The sequence below is a fragment of the Pempheris klunzingeri genome, chromosome 10 (assembly GCF_042242105.1).
Source record: "Pempheris klunzingeri isolate RE-2024b chromosome 10, fPemKlu1.hap1, whole genome shotgun sequence".
Lineage (NCBI taxonomy): Eukaryota > Metazoa > Chordata > Actinopteri > Acropomatiformes > Pempheridae > Pempheris > Pempheris klunzingeri.
In genome coordinates, this window is record NC_092021.1 from 7,157,373 (window position 1) to 7,175,883 (window position 18,511).

An 18,511-nucleotide genomic window follows, 5' to 3' on the forward strand; every position below is an offset into this window, starting at 1 on the left:
CCATGCCAGGCTGCCAGCTGCTGCGTCTGTGCCAGTCAGACCCGGCGAACACCCGCGTCTCATGTGTGTGCTCGGAGGCGCACTGATCGGACCATGCGGCTGTTCACTGTGTCAACTTTGCTCCTGTGCCTCTACAGCTCAGGTACGGACACACAAAGCTTTTCCTTCTCCACACTCAACGGGATTAGACGCCACTTTTAGAGCCAGAACTTCTTAAACTTATTTTTTGGAGAAGCGGCGCGGTGGATGTGTGAGTGTCGTTTTGGTTAAGTGGCGAACAGGGAGACGCGGCGCGCGCAGCTTGGAGCCATCAGAGCTGATCCACAGTGTCGTCTTTTTGTAAAGTTGAACCCATTTCTAACGTCGGCTCGTCATTATGATAATAGGAAGCTCAAATCTGGATGTATTTAGGTTAAAATATCGGGTGCCACAGCTTTACAGGTGAGGATGTAGTGTCTTAAAGCTGGCGGTACGCTGCGCTCCCGTGCGTCTGGAACGATCCAGGTAAGTTTTAATTAAGACTGCCGAACCGACCACGTAGAGCCCAGTCTGACTCCACTTTAAAATGTGAAATATCTCCCTCAATCTGACCTTCTTAATCTCCTGTAATGTTCCGCAGTAAACCCCGCAGCGCAGAGAAAATGAGCGTTTTTCTCCTGGTCAGGTCTGCTGGTGGTGCTGCATTTATGGGATCAGTCTCGGTGATGGAAGACGATCCTTTACTGGAGTAAAAGTATCAGTTCAACAATGTAAAATACTCCAATACAAAATGTAAATAGTGGAGTAAAAAGCAGAACAATTCTCTCAGAAATCTGGTGTAGCAGCTGTATAAAGTGAGATCAAATGCAGATACAGTAGAAAAGCACAAGCACTTCAGTGGTACTCGTGTAAATGTAGTTAACCACTGAAAACATTTCCTGTGACTTCCACCGCTAACTCTGTTCACTGGGGGCTGTTAAACACATCACTGTTCTAATGATGTTGACCCAAGGTGAATTATGAGGTCTGATCATTTTGTGTGATCCTAGATATGGTCATTGAAGTCCCTCCTATTATAACATTCTTTTTTAGAAAAATTAAAAGGTCTGGCCATTCATGAAAATAGTGATAAATACACACTTTACAGTTTTCTATCATTGAACATTTTGATTAAAAATAATGGGTCAAAAACAGCCAGTCAATGCGTTTATGACTGAGGGACACATTCATGGAAAAACCTCCCCATTCTGAATAAATTGGTATTTTGAAGGACACCCAACAGCAAGTTCACTTTAAACAAATCAGTTTAATGGCAGAAATAGTGAAATATCAACTGTGGAAGCAAGACGTGATGAAATGTTGCAACACCAGGCTGCTAAAATGACCAGCTACTCAAATGTAGCTAAATAATTGAGCATGTCTGTCACATCAATTTGAAACGGTCAGAGTGCAAGAAACCAAAACTCTGAATTTTTACCAACCTGAAACAGAATCTTACTTTGACATGAAACTGATCTGAGTGATTCTTTATTGATGATACTAATTAAAATAAATGGAGCGCAAAAATGAGCAAGTGTTATGGCTTAAGGTGCAACCTGCTGAAAATAATATAATGAAGATAGATTTAAGAATTGACTGTGTGTGTGTGTGTGTGTGTGTGTGTGTGTGTGTGTGTGTGTGTGTGTGTGTGTGTCTGTTACAGGGCTGGCTCTGCAGATTCAGTGCTACCAGTGTGAGGAGATGACACACGACTGCTCCACTCCAGAGTTCATCGTCAACTGCACGGTGAACGTGCAGGACATGTGCCAGAAAGAGGTGCTGGTGAAGGATGATGGTAAGTCACGTCTCCAGGATGTAGCCTGTCCTGAATCTGTTTTCATTTCTGCTCATGTCTCTGTCAGGATATCTCAGAGCAGAGAATACTTCAGTAGAATGTGGACAGAATGGCATCAATCCTAGGCAACAGATTTTGATTAGGTTTTGGAGGTGGTGTGGAATCTGAGGAGCTTTGTTCATTTTTGGTGTGAAATCAATACATCTTCAAACTGAAGGGATAGGAGTGATGTCTGTGTGTGGAAAACTGCTCTCTGTTGCACTCTCCAAGCGCCATCTAGTTGTGCGTGAGCAGGATTAGTTTGTGTTGTGCAGTCACAGCGTCAGGATGCATTGTGTCGCTCAGGCAGTTGTGTATTCTGAATCAAAGGAGATATTGTGATGTTTCACAAATGTGTCCTCTGTGTGTGTGTGTGTGTGTGTGTGTGAGTGTGTGTAAAGGCTTTATTAGCCCAATATTGGCTTAATGCAGATATATCGGTATCAGTGTAAATGTTGGCCAATAAGGAACAAGACATTGCAGACAATATGTTTAAGGTCATTTAGAATACAGCTGCCACTCAGGACCAAACCCTGACTCCAGCATGTTCAGCTGCAATATTGGCTACTTAAAGCTGCACAATCAATACATTATAACGGATCTCATGACTATGTGTAATGTGAAAGGCATCACTTGTTGCCACAGATGAGTTAACTTGAATGTTAACTCTGCGGTTGTTTTAGTTTTTTACCCATACAACTTTACTGTTTTAGCTCACCCTCACTGCTCTCATTAACTTTGCTTCCAGCAGCAGGCAGCTGTTTTCAGTAAAACAGAAAAGGTTAGCGACTGGCTGTTGAACATAAAAAATGTAGCAGCAAGAGTCAGATATTTTTTCGCATAGCAAAAAAGGAGAATGAATGTTGGACTTATCCCCTTTTTTTTTTGCCTGACACATGAACACATTAGTGCTGAGGTTACTCTGCCTGTTGAACTGTGTGCTAGAACTTTTGCCTTATCAATTTAATTATAGCAACTTTCTAAGGTTAGAATGTGTCAGTGTTTTCAGCTTGTTGTGGCTTTAAATTTCAGTCATCAACACCATTAATGTTTGTAAGAAATTTTATAGCAATCCATCAGGCAGATTTTAGATTTTTTAGATAACAAATATTGATAACAGAACATTTTGACCTACTGTTGGCACTAGATGAAATGTCAGGGAATCACCCAATTACCAAAGTCTGTAGGATTCACCCCATATGGGGCGCCCTGGGGGCTCACCTGGTTGAGCATGTACCACTAAGGCTTTGTCTTTACCGCAGCGTTTGGGGTTCAAATCAGTACAAACGTGGCACTTTGCTGCATGTCATGCCTCTTTCACCTGTATTTCCTGTCTCTCTTATACTGTCCTATCAAGTAAAGCGTTAAAAATGCAGTCCGGCTGGCTAAAAATCAAGAAAACCTCATACACTTTATATTCTAAATTTGTAAACATAAAAATTCAGTGTTAGTTGGGCTTCCCAGTAAGGAGAGACAGCCATAACCGCAGTGAACATATAGTAAAACTACTTTCTTTGGCCTGTTTCTCTTTAGCCATCAACGGTAAAGGACCGTTTACTTCCATAAGTATGTGTCTGGCCTGAAGGATTCATCTTAGTGTTGTCACCGTGTCCGAAATATTCAGTGAAGCTATAAAAACCTGTCTGGCTGTGGGAAGTTCACTTTTTACCTGTGGTGTTGTTTTGTTACGTTTCGCTTCTTTGCAACTGGACAAGCCAGTCGAGAAAGAAAAAACAGCGCAGTATGATGTGGATTGTCGAGTGTAGAGGAGCAGTTCTGAACGCTTCACGAGGCCCTCACGTCAGTCTTCTGGGTAAAACATTTATTACACGTGTGGTGCAGTAATTACTACTTGTGGACCTAGATCCTCATACTGTAGTGTTCATTAACCTGACATGTAAATACACTGTTGCCCATAAAGTTGGAATCAAATGTTTTTTACCTCTTCTCATGAAATGATTGTGACAGTGTGATTTATTCTTGATAAATAAAGTGTATATCTTCTCAACTTTATCGATCAAACTCTTCCAAACATATCACAGTGAAACTTAAACCACAATGAACCTTTGCAAACTGTGGATTCAGGCTTTAACAAAATTGGGGGTATTGAACAATTATTCCAACTTTATGGGCAACAGTGTATCTGTCATACCTGAAAAGATATGTTGAAATCAGCCAATGGAAGAGATCTAAAACGTTCCAGTGGCAGTTTGGATTTCCTCCGATTTCGTTTAGATGTTCTGTCTTTTACAGTCATTCAGCCTCTCTGCTTTTGTTTTGTTCCCACGTAGGTTCATCTTATTTAGTAAAGGTTAATAACCCCTGTGTATGCAGATTGGAATACCTTTCAAAACGGTGCCCACCTAAAACTTTGATTATGTTCACAGATTTTGAATTATGGGTTATTCAGCCTTTGAGTTCACAGGTTTTTAATGGGGTTTTTCTTCCTTTTTAGTAATGAGTAATGCGCCTCTGCTTTGTTTACGTGCCTGTTTTCTGCAGATGGTTAGGACCCAGACACTAAATGTCACTCTTTTGACCCAGGTCTACCTCATTTTCACACACAGTGAAAATTAGGGGCCATTTTTTCCTCTCCCCACTGCTGACGAGCAAAAGCAATAAGCTCCTGTCTTTGGAAATGTGGTTCCCAATCCAAAGGGCAGGCACATGGCACTATAGAGTCGACAGTTCTTTAATAAGAAAATTTCTGCATGAATGCTCATGTACATCCCAGCCTTTATCTCCCAGTGTTATCATTATTGCTGCTCTGCATGAAAAGGAGAGCTTAGAAATTCAACTGACCACCCCTTATCCCTATTTGAAATGCAATACATTCACAATTACTCTGCCACCTCTGTGCAATGTGCTTAAGTGATAAGAATAAATATCAGTGAGGCTGTTTGATTCTTCCAAGTATACTTGCCCTGTCATTGCCTCTATAAGCCTGCGGATTTGCATGCAGCTCTATAATGTAGATGTAAAAAAACGAGAAGTGCTAACATGCATCCTCAATTGGGCAATTTTTTTTTTTTTTTGTCTACTGGCTCAAAAATGAAAATTTCTCTATGTTTGGAGGGCAGTACACAATCCATCTGCGTTTGCCCCGACAACTGAGCTCTCCAGCTGAGAGAGAGGGTGGCTGGCAGAACTTCAAGGTATCACTCAAGAGTGAGGATCCTCTGTCAAAGCACCAAGAGCAGAGAGACACACAATGCACAACCTCCATTCAAATGGCAGCTATTTTCCTGCTGGCCAGCCTGAGAGATGCCTGGCTTCTAAATCCAAGCCCATCTTCTATTACTGTCATCATCATTCACCCCCGATTACTTGAGAAATTATAAAAGAGTGCGCTTTTACCTCGCTGCTGACTCTTCCTCTTCCAGTGTCTTTAAAGGAAGGATGATTGCCACGCTTCCTGTGTCCTCTGCACTTTTTTCAACAGAGGGGATGTATTGTGTTGAGGGGATGTGAAATTGGCTATCCTACAATTTCTCAGTGGCAATTTGCCAAGGGTTAGTGACTAAAGTAATACCACACACAGAAAAGCATGGGATTAGTTTGCTGTAATCTTTTTGCGGCTTTGCATTAATCAATAGTTCTAAGTTAATTAATGAAATGACAGATGGACATAGTGGAGCTTTCAGCAGCTAAAGAGCCAGGTATTTTAGTGGTGGAGATCAAAAACAGAGCTAAAAGGAAAACAACTTTAAATCTGTGAGATGGTCAGATGCATGATTCCAAATGAACACTACATTCAATGTCCATTTGAAAAATATTGATTAGTGAAGTTATAAGAAAAAAACTAGAATTTTTTTAGATCTTAAATTGTTTAGCATCAATTACATCATGGATTACAAGTTCAGCAGCAATATCATACCAGACACTACTGTTATGTAAAGGATACTGGTGAAAACGCACAGTTTGATAGGCTGACAAATACTCTACTCTACAAATACCGCTTAGACTGACAAGAACACAGGCTGATGTCTTCAGCATGGTGCTCAGAACCAACTCCTGGCTCTAAAACACTGCCTTAAAGTAAATGTTCAATGTCACACAGATGGATATGTCCTACGCTGTCACTGCAGTGAGCCTAAGTCTTTCCCACGGTTTGTCTTCACACTGAAAATGTAAAATCACTGCAGTATCCACAGAGACAGCTCACTTAGTGAAGCAGTGACGCAGACACAAAAAAGCATTATGACCCCCCCCCACCCTCTGAAAGGCAGTCTGAAAATCATGTGTTGCAGTTGATGTTGATGAAAATTGATGAATAGCATCTTACTATCTGAGCGCAAAATTATATCGTTTTTGTTGTGAAGTCTTCTCCTAAGAAAGTTTACTGTGTGAGTAAAGCGAGCCAGAAGCTTGATTTTACCACCTGAAACTGCCGCAGCTCATTTCTAAATAGGCTGTTGAGGCTGCTGCTCAAGGGCACTTCTTCAATGTCTTAAATCAAGAAGGAAAATGGAAATGATAGCTCACACAGGAAGACTGCCAACACAAATATCAAATCTTTTTGATGAGTGGGACGTCTCAGATATAAGTCAGGAGCAGAGGAGAGGTGAAGTTTCAGTGGGGGCATTCAAGGTTTCCAATGTTAATGAAGCTGTTGATGTGATTCTGAAATTTGTCAGGGTTGGCATCGTCGCGTGGGTTCAACGCAGCATCAGTCAGTACCACTCCTGAAAATGTCGTCGAATCCAGTTCAGTTCAGGCACAGTAGACATTCATAGATGCTAGCAAGTCCATGCACGGCCACCGGTTCTGGTTATGTGTAATGGAAACAGGTGACTTTGTCCCAGCGGGGATGAGACTGACTGTCACGCCGCTCTTATTGAGAAACAGATGAAGACAACGGAGAACAGGACGAGCTGGACTATCGTGTCCTCCCCTATTTCAAGCTTTATCTAAATTAGCTTTTGCAATTTTCAAAGTTAATTTACTACAGTATATCAGGTAAAGGGGAAATGAAAATGTGATTAGTCACACGAGTTTACATTCATGAGGCTAAATTAAGGGGCAGTGCATTGCCGCTTAGGTTTGTTCAATTTGTGTGATTGTAGATGCTTGTGTTTATATGAGTTTGAGTTTATTTTGTATTTTTTTTCAGTATGTAAGTCATTCTGAGCTGAAATACTTTGTTGCACAGACGTCTTGGGAAAGTTACACATTTGTTGAACTCGTAATAACAATCTGCAGTGATGTCACAGTGTACCGACCACACCCTGAGTACACTTCTTCATCACTGCAGCAAGGCGGGAACGTCACCAACTTGAGGTTAAGGCAATGTTTAAGCGTGGTTCCAGGGATGGCAATGTCTGTCTGTTGATTTAACACTTTTGCTCTGTTGCACCATCATCATGTCAACGCTTTCATTTGTTATTATTATTACAAGGTTTATAACCAAACATCTGCAAAACTAATGATCTTCCCATCAGCTTCAGCTTAACATTTAATCCTAATCACCAGTAGTTAGCATGCTATGATAAACATCATATCCACTTTGCATCAGCATTGTCACTGGGATCATTTTTGCATGCTGATATTAACATGTAGTTCAAAGCAATGCTAGGCCAAAGTACAGCCTCCCGGAGCTGCAAGCCTGGATGCAGACTCTTAGTTTTGGTACTAGTTTGGATCAGATATAAATGGATCGAATAAAAGCTCCTTATTCAATAAACATGACATGACATTGCCTGTGCATGTTTCTGGCATTCAAGACACAGTGTTGGATAATTGTCCATGGTGGAATGAACATAACTGACATGCTAGTTTATTAGCTAATTAATATTTCTTGGTAGCCAATTATAAATTTCATTATGTAGTACGTTGACATTACATGACTTCCAGCAACACTCACTTTAGCACCCTTTATTATTTGTCTACATATGTAGTATTAGGTCTCAAATAAATCTATCCAAATCTTTTGTATTGGTTTCCACTGTGGACGTGCTCACCTCTCAGAGAATGGAGAGCTGGAGAATCCAAAACTGAACAAACTTTTGTACTTGTACTCTTACTTGTACTTGTACTTTGTATTGTACTGTCACCATCTGTGTTGCACCACCCAGTTTTATTTACTTTACTTAGTCTCACAGCCAGCTATGAGAGTTGATGGTCTTTTTTTAGGAAACTTAGTGAGCCTACAGTTCCATTTGGAGATGACTTCAGATGAGTTGAGAAATGTCCCATAAGAAGAGAATGTGCTGGTCAATATCTGATAGAAAGTTCGTGAGAGCACTCAGAATTTAGTCCAGTAATTTCCAGATGTATCTAAATGCCTTATGGCGTTTTCTTCATTTCTCCTAATTCCCCTTTCCTCTTTGGGGCTTGTCTAACCCAATTGTGCTATAATTAAAAAATAACTGCTCAGAACTTGATGATGGATTTGTTTGTCTGATAAAATTCTGGCTTTTATCACCAAAAATGCCTGCTGTTAATTTCATTGTCCCTACTGACCATTAATCTGGATGACACCTTTACGATAGCTCATATAACAACTGCCATCTATTTTCACTGCTTAGTCAAATTTAATTTAGGTGGATAATAAACCCCAAAGAACAGACTGGGACAAGTCAAACATTCTGTAGCACTGTAGTAACAGTTGATCATTGTCCTTGTTTCAAGGACAAACCACCTACTGTTACAGACAATGCTTTGTTTAAAAGCAAGATATGCAAGAATCAACTGTGAAAACTGTGTTTTCATTTTCATTTGTGTTTGAACTGGCATTAACTAAACTATTTACATTCATATAGGAACCAAGTGCTTGTGTTGAGTACAGCCAGTGTTGGTGATTGCTTGATTTACTTGGTTAAAATCTCATTTAGAAAAGCAATCACAGGTTCTCCAGACACTTGGACATATTGGACTGTCCACTCTCCTCTCCGTGCGGCCGCCTGTGCTGATTCTCATTCAATTTAAGTCTGAAAGTTCTCTAAGAGCTTGAAAGTTTTTACGAAATGTTACCATTTTCCCCCATAAATTACCACAACAGCTTAATTAAATCTAAGTGCTGAATCTTACAATACAAGTTAAATGAAATCCCTCCCAAATGTGGCCCAGCGCTGCATATATTCTGCATGCTCATAATTGGAACAGTTGGAATACAATCACCATATTTATATCATAATGTATGATGTTTGTGTGCATTTGTCCTGAATTTTAATCAGTTTTCCTGCTCATGCATTGTCTCAGAGTAATGACTCAAATATTAGATTATAACATGTAGTGTAAGTAGGATGATCTGTTATAGACTCTTCAGCATTTCCAGTAATTAGATTGTCAGAAAAACCTACAATAACCTGAATAAGTATTGTATGTTGTACCATTGTATTAGAGTGTTTCTGTAGTTTCTATAGCGTGGTGCAACTACAGCAGTGGTGAGCTGTTGTCTGAGCTGCTTCTCACAGCGTTAGCATCGCGTTTAAAGGGCTGCACTGTCATGACACATTAATCTGTCAGGACAGCTCCCGTCTATTTGTGGCTGTGCTTTGAAAGTAATATTTCACTTTGGTGGTACATTTTTATTTCTAGTACGCCCTTTAGAGTTTATGCAAAACTAAATATTTAGTTATTATCATGATTAGAATTAAGTGCAAAATATGAGCGATCAATTAGACAACACATATCCATAATATCTTAAATGCAGAGTTCCGCCCAGCATATGTTTGACAATAATTATTCAATTCAAATGACATTTTCAATGGAAAAAACATACAGATTCAGAGCAAAAAATGTGAAAAGATCCTGACCGGCAAAGAAGGAAGTCCAGTCATTGCAGCTGGCACATGGTTGTATGCTTTGCTCAAAGACACAGACAGAATAAATGAGCTTGATTGATCTTTATCGCTCTTTCTTTTGAGCTCCACCTACCATCAACCTGAGTTCTAATCAGCCCCATATAACAACATCTGTGTGGGTATAAAAGGGCTTCACACAGCTTTCATGTTCTGCCTGTGTTGTAATGCGCACAATGAATAAAGTAAAATAACTAAAATAATCACCCCCAAAAAAACTATGTGAACAGACTGAGAGGTAAGTCTCTCTTCTCAGCTGGAATTGCGGTAAAGATGTGTTGATCCAAACCTTTCTTTCGTCCGCTTAATTATTAAGCACTCCTTTAGGTTTCCTGACAGGTGTTTCAAATAGAAAAGAATTGGCATCAAACTGCAGTAAGTCTCAGCCGCTGCTTCTTTTCTCTTGTTTGTTTTTAGACATCCCAGCTCCCACTGATGGAATGTGAAAGACAGTAGAACTTCTCAAGCAGTAGTCAAGACTGCATAGCTTTGCTTTTCTTTGGTCACTTCACTCAGTTTGCACTCCAGCTGTAAAAAAAACTCTTACACAAAACAAAACACACTACATAAATTGTGAAAATTGAGACAGTATATGAGTAGAAGTAGCCACTGTGGCGTCACCTATTGGTTTGTGGATTGCTGTTTTGAAGCTTTATTGGCGTCGCCATCTTGGGTTTTTTGGAGCCACAAAGTGACGTCTGTTTCACTAAGACAACATCTGATAGTCACAAGGTAGACTTTCTCTAAAGCATCCCCTGCTTGATTGGCTATTTTACTCTGAATTGGACCATAATTACTAAATGAACATCATGCTGGTTGACGTGTCCGTTCATTCATAAGCACTGAAGTAGTGGTCGTGAACGGACATTTGAAGAGTAAGTGCTGAAAGCAGCTGAACCGTCACTGAGAGAGAGATTTAAGTGTCAGCTGTAGTGTAAACTGTTAACATGTCTTTAACTGTCAGTTTAAGAGTGTAAATTGTGTCATTTGATGTGCAGAGGCTGAAAGCAGTTGAGATGTAATTCAAAGTGTAAGAATTGAAAGCGGATGAAGTGTCATTTGAAGAGTTAGAGATGAAAGGACTCAGGCTGTCAGACTGAATGTAGCAATGAAAGCAGATAAAATATGAGTTGATGTTGAAGTGCCACAGATAGCTGAACTGTAAATAGTGTCAGTAAGTTAAAGAGCTGAAGAGATAGAGGTTGTGAATACACACCAGTGTGAAAATCGGAGAGTATCTGAAAAAAATGAAATTTGAAATCCACTTACTGAAAAGCTATAAAAGGTATAAAAAAAAAAAAATCTGGACTGAGTTCCTGGGTGTGTAAGTATTAGTGTGTATGATAAAGTATTAGTGTGTGTCAGTGTGCATCGCTGAGGCAGAGCGCACTAATAAATAGCTACGTTATCGGCGAGTGATTGTTTGAGGTGAGAAAAGCCATCAAATCTGTCGTCTGTCAGTGACACTTCCCACTTTTACTACACCTCATTTTCCACTGACTGCCCGTGTTATCAGCTCAGCTCTCGCTATTTTCCAGTTACTGCTGCAGATAAAAACCAACAGATCATGTGGACATTTAGAACCACAACCTTACTTTCAGTTCATTTACAGTGTCCCACGTCTTTCTTTTTAGTTTGTCCTCAAAGTTTCAAAATGAATACAAACACAGTGTGAGTCAGGTTTTAATTTCCAAATTTTGTGAGATGACATTTCCTGCCAGAGCTTTGGAACATTTAAAACTGTTTCTGCTGGATTACTCAGCACCTTCTGGGACCTCCGCTGATATTTGCTGCCTCTATATGGAAGGATGCACAATTCAATCGTGACAGAGGAGTCACACACTGCAAGGGTTATTGAAGGTTCGTGTGCTCATATCTACATTTCTTCAAAGTGAAATGTCAGCCGAAGGTTAAAGCCTCCCTGCACTAATCTCACAAAGAACTTTAATATATTAAAACAAGTTTTTCCAGTAAATCAATTATTTATGGTGAAAATCCATATAAATATGTCTCCTGCCAATTGCTCTGGTCACAGCTGAGGGTCTCCTATGTGCTTCCCCAGCTTCCTAACCAAACTTCATAGTCATGTGGATTATAGCTGGTGGAGATAAGTCAACTTTTCTGATATGGATACTTTTCAGAGGAGCTTTGAAAATTGAATGCAGTCATTGGAAATGGCTCTAAATATAGTCTTAGAGTGTTTTGGGATTTTTCTTTCACTAAACTACACAGAACCCTCAGATTCAGTTTTACTCAGATTTACTGCAAATAGGACAGAGCTCAGGGGGGAGAATTTTTACTCATAAAATCTTTATTCGGAAAAACTAAGCCTCAAGGTTTTGGAGCCCTTCATGGGCACAGACGGGCACACAATAAAAGATCTCACGGAAGGTTCATAATCGAATGTGAGGGTGGAATCACAAACTAAATGATAATTAATAAAATAGCGAGGATCAAGGATAGTATAAAAGACAATGATACTTACTAAAGGAGCAAATGAGTCTAGTCCATTCATAAAACCCAGCAGCTAATTACCAACAACTGTACAATGTTAGGAGTTTCCAGTGTTCAGGCTCTGCTTCTGCGATGATCAGGTTATTGGATTAGTATCAGAGTTTAGAAGATATTACAGTAGCATGTTAACACTTCAGAAACAAACAAACATCAGAAACAGACATCATTTCGGTGCATCTTGACATGATATAATTCAAAGCAGCGATTACACGTGTTTTCTGACTGATTAGACCTTTGCTATGGTTGAAACTGGTTGGAGCTCTACTGGGAACTGCATGTAACTGAATGACATGGTGACTTCTCATGAGAGGAAAAGCACCATTGTACGCAATAACATTAATCGTGACACAATTCAATCAAATGCCACAGTAAGTAATTTCAGTGAGCCAGCATGTAAATGTAATGCAGTGGTTAGAGTAATGACGACTTTATTCCACTTAGGTGTGCCAGCTCCAGAGCCCTGGTTGGAGTCTGGTGACCTATGTGCTGTAGATCCTTGTACAGCTCAAACCAACCAACACTCTTACAATAAAAAACGGCAGCATTTAAAACTGTTTTCTGTGCTGGACTGGGAACCTATGATATGATGCAGGCATTCATCTTATATTCTATTCCCTTACATGTATTTTTTTTTATTATTTAACCCTGTGGACAAAATCTATAGGAGATGGAAACACTAATTAGCTATTTTAGGTTAGCAGTTCTGCTGCTGGTTAACTGTCTGCTGGCTCCTTACACACACTTTAGTTACTCAGTTTATCTGGCTTTAATGAGTAACCATCTACTGTATGTTTCTGCAAGACTTTTTAGCTCTCCTTCAGACTGTCTTTGACGGCACATCTTCCCTCCCATTCACAAGTCTGAGGTTCACAGTCTGTGCTAAAATGAACTGCACTGAAACTCACTGTGCTGCTAAGTTAGGATTGTCGGCTTCATCAGGCGGAGTGCTTTCTATATGTTCCCTCTGGATATGCAGGGTATAAACACAGCGAGACACACCCACTGAGAGCAGCAGTTAAAGAGCGGGACAGGCTGTCGTTTTCCTCAATCTTGGACTAATTACACGAGACACTGACAGTGACAATTTATGCAAATCTTTAGGAGACACAGAGGAGAGTCAACTGCAAAAGAAGCATTAGCCCAATTATACAGAGATGTTGAGGTATTTCCCTTTAAGTTGGCCTCCCCATGATGAAAGAAAAGGTCCTCTTTATCCTTAATTACATGCCCCCATCTCCCTGTTTCTGTCTTTGTACTCACACACACACACAAACAGGCACACACACACATCGACGCCCTCCAATCCTCTCATTACAAGCCTAACGCTTTTTCCGTCCTTATTTCAGGGATACACTACCGCAAGTCCTGCGCCTCATCGGGAGCCTGTCTCATCGCTTCTTCGGGTTACCAGCAATTCTGCACCGGCAAGCTCAACTCAGTGTGCATCACCTGCTGTAACACCCCCCTGTGTAATGGACCACGCCAGAAGAAACGACCCCAACCGTCCGCCGCCATCACCCTGACCACTCCGCAGCTCCCTGTGTTTTCTCTCTACGCCCTCCTCCTGCTGTCCTCCGCCCTGTGCTGACAGACCTTCACACACTGTTAAGATGTTCTAAGTGTCCAACCTCTGACAGTGGGGGCAACATGAACTGGAACTGTTTTAACTGAGACGGTGACGAATGCACACTTTGAAATGTTTATTCTTTGAGGCGTATGGAAGCTTTGTACAGTATTTGTTCTCTTGACTCTCTGGCTTTCTGTTGCAGCTTGCCTCCAAAGTTCACAAGGTCAAAGAAAATCCACACTTCACCGGGAGATTTTATCATCACATGTACATGATCATGGTGCAGCTACAAGAGGAGCCGGCGAAGGTGAGGTGGAGGACTGTGCCGCGGATGAAACAGCTCCTGGCTGTTTTGTTGTGGCCAGCAGGCGGCTTATTCTCATCTGTCTGCATTCACTTGCACCACAAGGTCAAATAAGACATGTTGCAGAAGAGAAAGATAGTGAGTTCAGATCCATCGTTCATTTTCTGAGTCTTAGGAAAAGCTCTCCAGAATTAATAACTCTGTGTTTTATTCTAAATCAGTTAGCTGGAACAATGATTTTGCTGTATTTATGAACTGAAAAAGACAATGTATGCTGTGTATGACAATGATACTCTTAATGATTATGAAAAGAAAAATGCGGTCAGGAAAAATCAGATGAAGAAATACCAATAAACCAGAGAGGACATGAAGCCCCTGTCAGATACAACATGACTGTATCAGTGGTACAGCTCTCCACAACAGCCAATAACACACAGTGGAAGCCATCCTTTCACTTCGAGCACGTCCACTCACTAATATCGTACAAAGGGAATGTTGAAATACACAGGGGGAGGTGGAGCAGCAGTAATATGATAAGCTGTGGTATGATGAGGTGCATCTGCAGTGGCGACATGTCAGCGACTGTCCAGAATGATGGACTGCAGCGACTTTTTGGGTTTTGCCAGCCGATCACTTTAGTAAGAAACTTGAGGTCATCCTCTGAGAGTTGTTGCCTGCAGTGATCAGGGAATGTGTTGTGTGGTAAAGCATCAGTATGTATACCTTAACAGAGATTATTTCACAGCTAAATATATTATCAGTGATATAATGTGCTAAACTTGCAAGAAGTTGATGTTGTCCATGAAAATGTAACGTTCACTTGCTTTTGCCGTGGTTGCTTTGCAGGTGACCTGAAGGCTGAAGGTGCCCTGTGGAGTTTTCTTCTTAGCAAACACAGCAACACAGTGTTTACTTTTAGTGTTTCGCAAAGCATCCAACATGGACCTGCATTGCTTCCATAAATGTTTACGCCCACTAGCAGTCCTCTCCTCTAACTTTTCTAACCCCTTTGCTGATGCACTGCTAAGTTTCCAGTCATCAGTGAGTGGAATAGCACAGAGCCGAGAAATTGTGGATGTATGAAGACAACTGAATATCAAATCGTTCTAAGAAGGCCAAGTTCCTATGATGTTTATCGTATTGGAGACTGTCCCAGAAAGATTTGTTTCCATTCAATTCACATAGTCCTCTAGCAGCCGTAGTAATTAATGATGGGAGCAAACAAGGAAGTCAGGTCAGATTTTAATATGGGTAACTGCTGTTCGTTTCCTATTGAGCTGCAGTGTTTTCTTTTAAAAACAACAATGATCATTTCCTAACCTTAACCTCATGTTGATTATTGTAACCAGGATGATGAAGGTTCAGTAAACTAAAAAAGTAGTCTTTTTAACCCAAACCATGATATTCCACTGACCTTAACAAGTACTTACTTAAACCCAAACCATAATCTATTCCAAACTCTAACCTTTTTGTGCCTAAACCTAACCAAACCTTAACTAAAGCAATGACACATCATAAAACCTCCTTATTTTTATGACAGTGGGGTTTTTACAAACTACACATTTTGTCAAATAATGTGGAAAACGTATTGTTCACTGGTCACTTTCAAGTGTCTAATACAAGGACTCGACAGCAACAACTTACAGGAATCAACAACTACTTTATTTCTTATGTCAACATATCAACCTCATGTACATGTGGACATTCACATCATCAAGACATCTCATTGGTTATTCAGGTCATTAAGTCTTTTCAGACATGAATAATTTGAGTGAATCCCATAGTATCACAAACCAATAGACATGGATATTGATTGACTGATCCATTTGGCCTCACAACATAGTGTCTCTCTGACAAAGGACAACCAATATAACCACTATAAAGAGAACATCTGGGGAAGTATCACAGATTAATTTGATTATACTCTAAATGCAAACAAGTCCTAGTCCCCCCTTCTTCTGCGTTCTGTGTTCTGTGTTCTTTCGCTCTCTCATATCACTTAATCCTGTAGTATCACAGCATAATTAAAAAATCCAGACCATTGAAAGCATTTATTTTTTGGTGGAACACAAAAAAAACATTCATGTCAGTCTTGGTGTGTTTTGAACCCAAAAATCAAATAATACAAAATACTCAGGCATTTTTTGGCCCATTGACCATGCTGACTTCCTGATGTCTCCCTTAAATGATTTACTTATTTACTGCTTATGCATATTTTTGAATTCGATGGACCTAAAGCGTCAAATTCTGCCGTCTCAGAAGTTTGTGATGTTTGTGATGCTCCAAAAATTATATTCATCATTTTAAGGCCGCTCTTTTTTTGTGATGAATGTGTTCGTAAAAAAAAAACTCTTTTTGCCAAGTGACCTGCTATTCCACATGTGGCCATTATGTCAAAAATCACCCTACGGCTCAGTGCTATTCCTGGGGGCTTGTTGTCCACATCTTCAATTCTGCCCTCTGCAGTTAACGGGAAAGTATAAGGTGTCACCCGCCTGCTTATGAGCGCACATAGGAGTCCTAAAGCACGAGATGCAAACATCACAAGGACCCACACATTTAAACAGTGCTCCATAGCAGCACTAGTGGTCATAAAACCCCACAGGGTACCTTTAACTTTAATTCAAACTATAGAGTTGTCATGCTTTACTGAATATTTGAGCTTTTGTATAACAATTCTTTGACTTCATATCAATTTCACATTCCTTAAATGTCTCAAGCTTGCTATTGTGCCAAATTGTCAGCTGCGCTTGATTTGTCAGTGGAATTCCTGACATAACACTTTGTACTGTGTTTAATGTGTACGAGGAATATCTCTATACTTGTTTCTAAGGGCACAGCACAAGCTTCCTTGGTTTGTTTTTACTGTTCATTAAATTGTACAGCACATTATACTTCAGTCTCCGATGGTACATCCGTCTTGGTTTTGAAAATGAAATCAGACTCTTCTAGAGACGTTTGAGTATTTGTAGCCACTCCTGAGTCGGATTCAGTGGTTTTAAAGGTTGTAAAGGTGGGAGGGGTTTTCTCTTTTGCAAGGGTGGAGCGGTTGGCCTTGCTGCGACGCAACGACTTTATTAGCAGGGGCTGGATGGAGCGCCCAGAGGCCGCGCGGGAGCCCTGCACAGTGCGTTTGTTGATGTGTTCGATGGTGAGGTGGCACCGCAGCACCTGGACAAAAACAACCCTGAACTGTCTGGAGGAGAGGTTGTAGAGGAACGGGTTTAGTACAGAGCTGAGATAGAAGAAGGTGTCGGCCACAGGGTGGAGAGTGACGTAGCTCCGGAAGAAGGAGATGGTCCAGTGGGACTTGGGTACGGCAGCCATCATAAGACGACGAATCTGGTTGGGAAGCCAGCACACCATCAAGGATACCATGATGAGACCTGAGGACAAGTCAGAAAGAAAGTCAGAACCACAAATGATTAAAAGAGAGACTTTCAAACCAAACCCTCCATTTCCTGCATTTTTGTGAATTTTTATGCAACAATCTTCCAATGCATCAGTTTCCTGCTACTTTCAACATGAATTTAAAGGATATAAAGAGGCAAAATGAGTAAAGCACAGTTGCATCACTTATATTAAGGAATAAAACATCAGTATGGTGGATGACTGAACAATACATTTAGAGCAACTAATCTGATCTAATCCAAAACCTTTCTGTAAGGAATGGGTAGTCTCGTACCTGCCGGATTAAGTAATAACCAAATTTCTCTTGTTCTCAGACACACACACACACACACACACACACACACGCTCATGTGAAGAGGGGACTTCAGAAAACTGTCACTTTGTGTATCTAGACAATGGCGCTGTCACAGGATGACTCTGAACACAGTATGATCTGGTAACAGTACAGTTCGAATACAACAGCTGTGTTTGCTTTGTACTCTCCACTGGCAGGATGACCCAGACGTTCTCCATCTGCCACTCAGATTGGTATCATTTGGCAGGCGGACTTGAGCTGAAGGTAAGCCTCTTCACCAACACCAAAAAAATGTGCATCTGAGTCTCTGTAACATATGGTCCATAACAAGGGCAATCATGACTTGGTCACTCCGATTTAAAACATCTGTGCTGTGCCTCGTAAAACTCTTTTCATTTTATTTCTTATGTCATTCCAACTATTCCTATGTATTACAGTGGGGTGAGCACATACATGCAACACAAACTATGTCCTGTATAATCTATTATTAGAAATAAAACAAAATAAAATAAATTATCAACTATCATTTTTCCTCCAGAGGGGCAGCTCAGCCAAAGAGAGCAAAGGAAAACCGGCCTTGTGCATGTCCTCGTCGAAGGTAACAAAATACACCCATCAATGCTTATAGAGCTGACTAACAGGGTGCACCTCATTGGTTTAATTTGTATAAAAACAGGGTGTTGTAGTTTGGGTTAGGTGCTGGACTGATTCTTGGCCGAGTGCAGTGACTTCCAGGACCTTTGTTGTCACAAAGAGGTTACCAGAC

The 18,511-nt window shown here is 40.6% G+C and overlaps 2 protein-coding genes across 2 annotated transcripts in view; one reads left to right on the plus strand and one right to left on the minus strand.

Moving 5' to 3' along the window:
- Positions 1-57: 57 nt before the first annotated feature.
- Positions 58-13,919, plus strand: LOC139207992 (ly6/PLAUR domain-containing protein 1-like). Its single transcript, XM_070837515.1, has 3 exons — positions 58-142; positions 1,682-1,813; positions 13,515-13,919. The coding sequence occupies exons 1-3, from the start codon at positions 94-96 to the stop codon at positions 13,754-13,756; spliced, it is 423 nt and encodes a 140-aa protein (XP_070693616.1). The 5' UTR covers positions 58-93; the 3' UTR covers positions 13,757-13,919.
- The window catches only part of LOC139207991 (G-protein coupled receptor 39-like), a 37,111-nt gene continuing 32,518 nt past the window's right edge, over positions 13,919-18,511 (minus strand). The window contains exon 2 of the mRNA XM_070837514.1: positions 13,919-17,425. Within this exon, the coding sequence (XP_070693615.1) occupies positions 16,929-17,425 (497 nt within the window). The 3' untranslated portion in view covers positions 13,919-16,928. The remainder of the gene's footprint in view (positions 17,426-18,511) is intronic.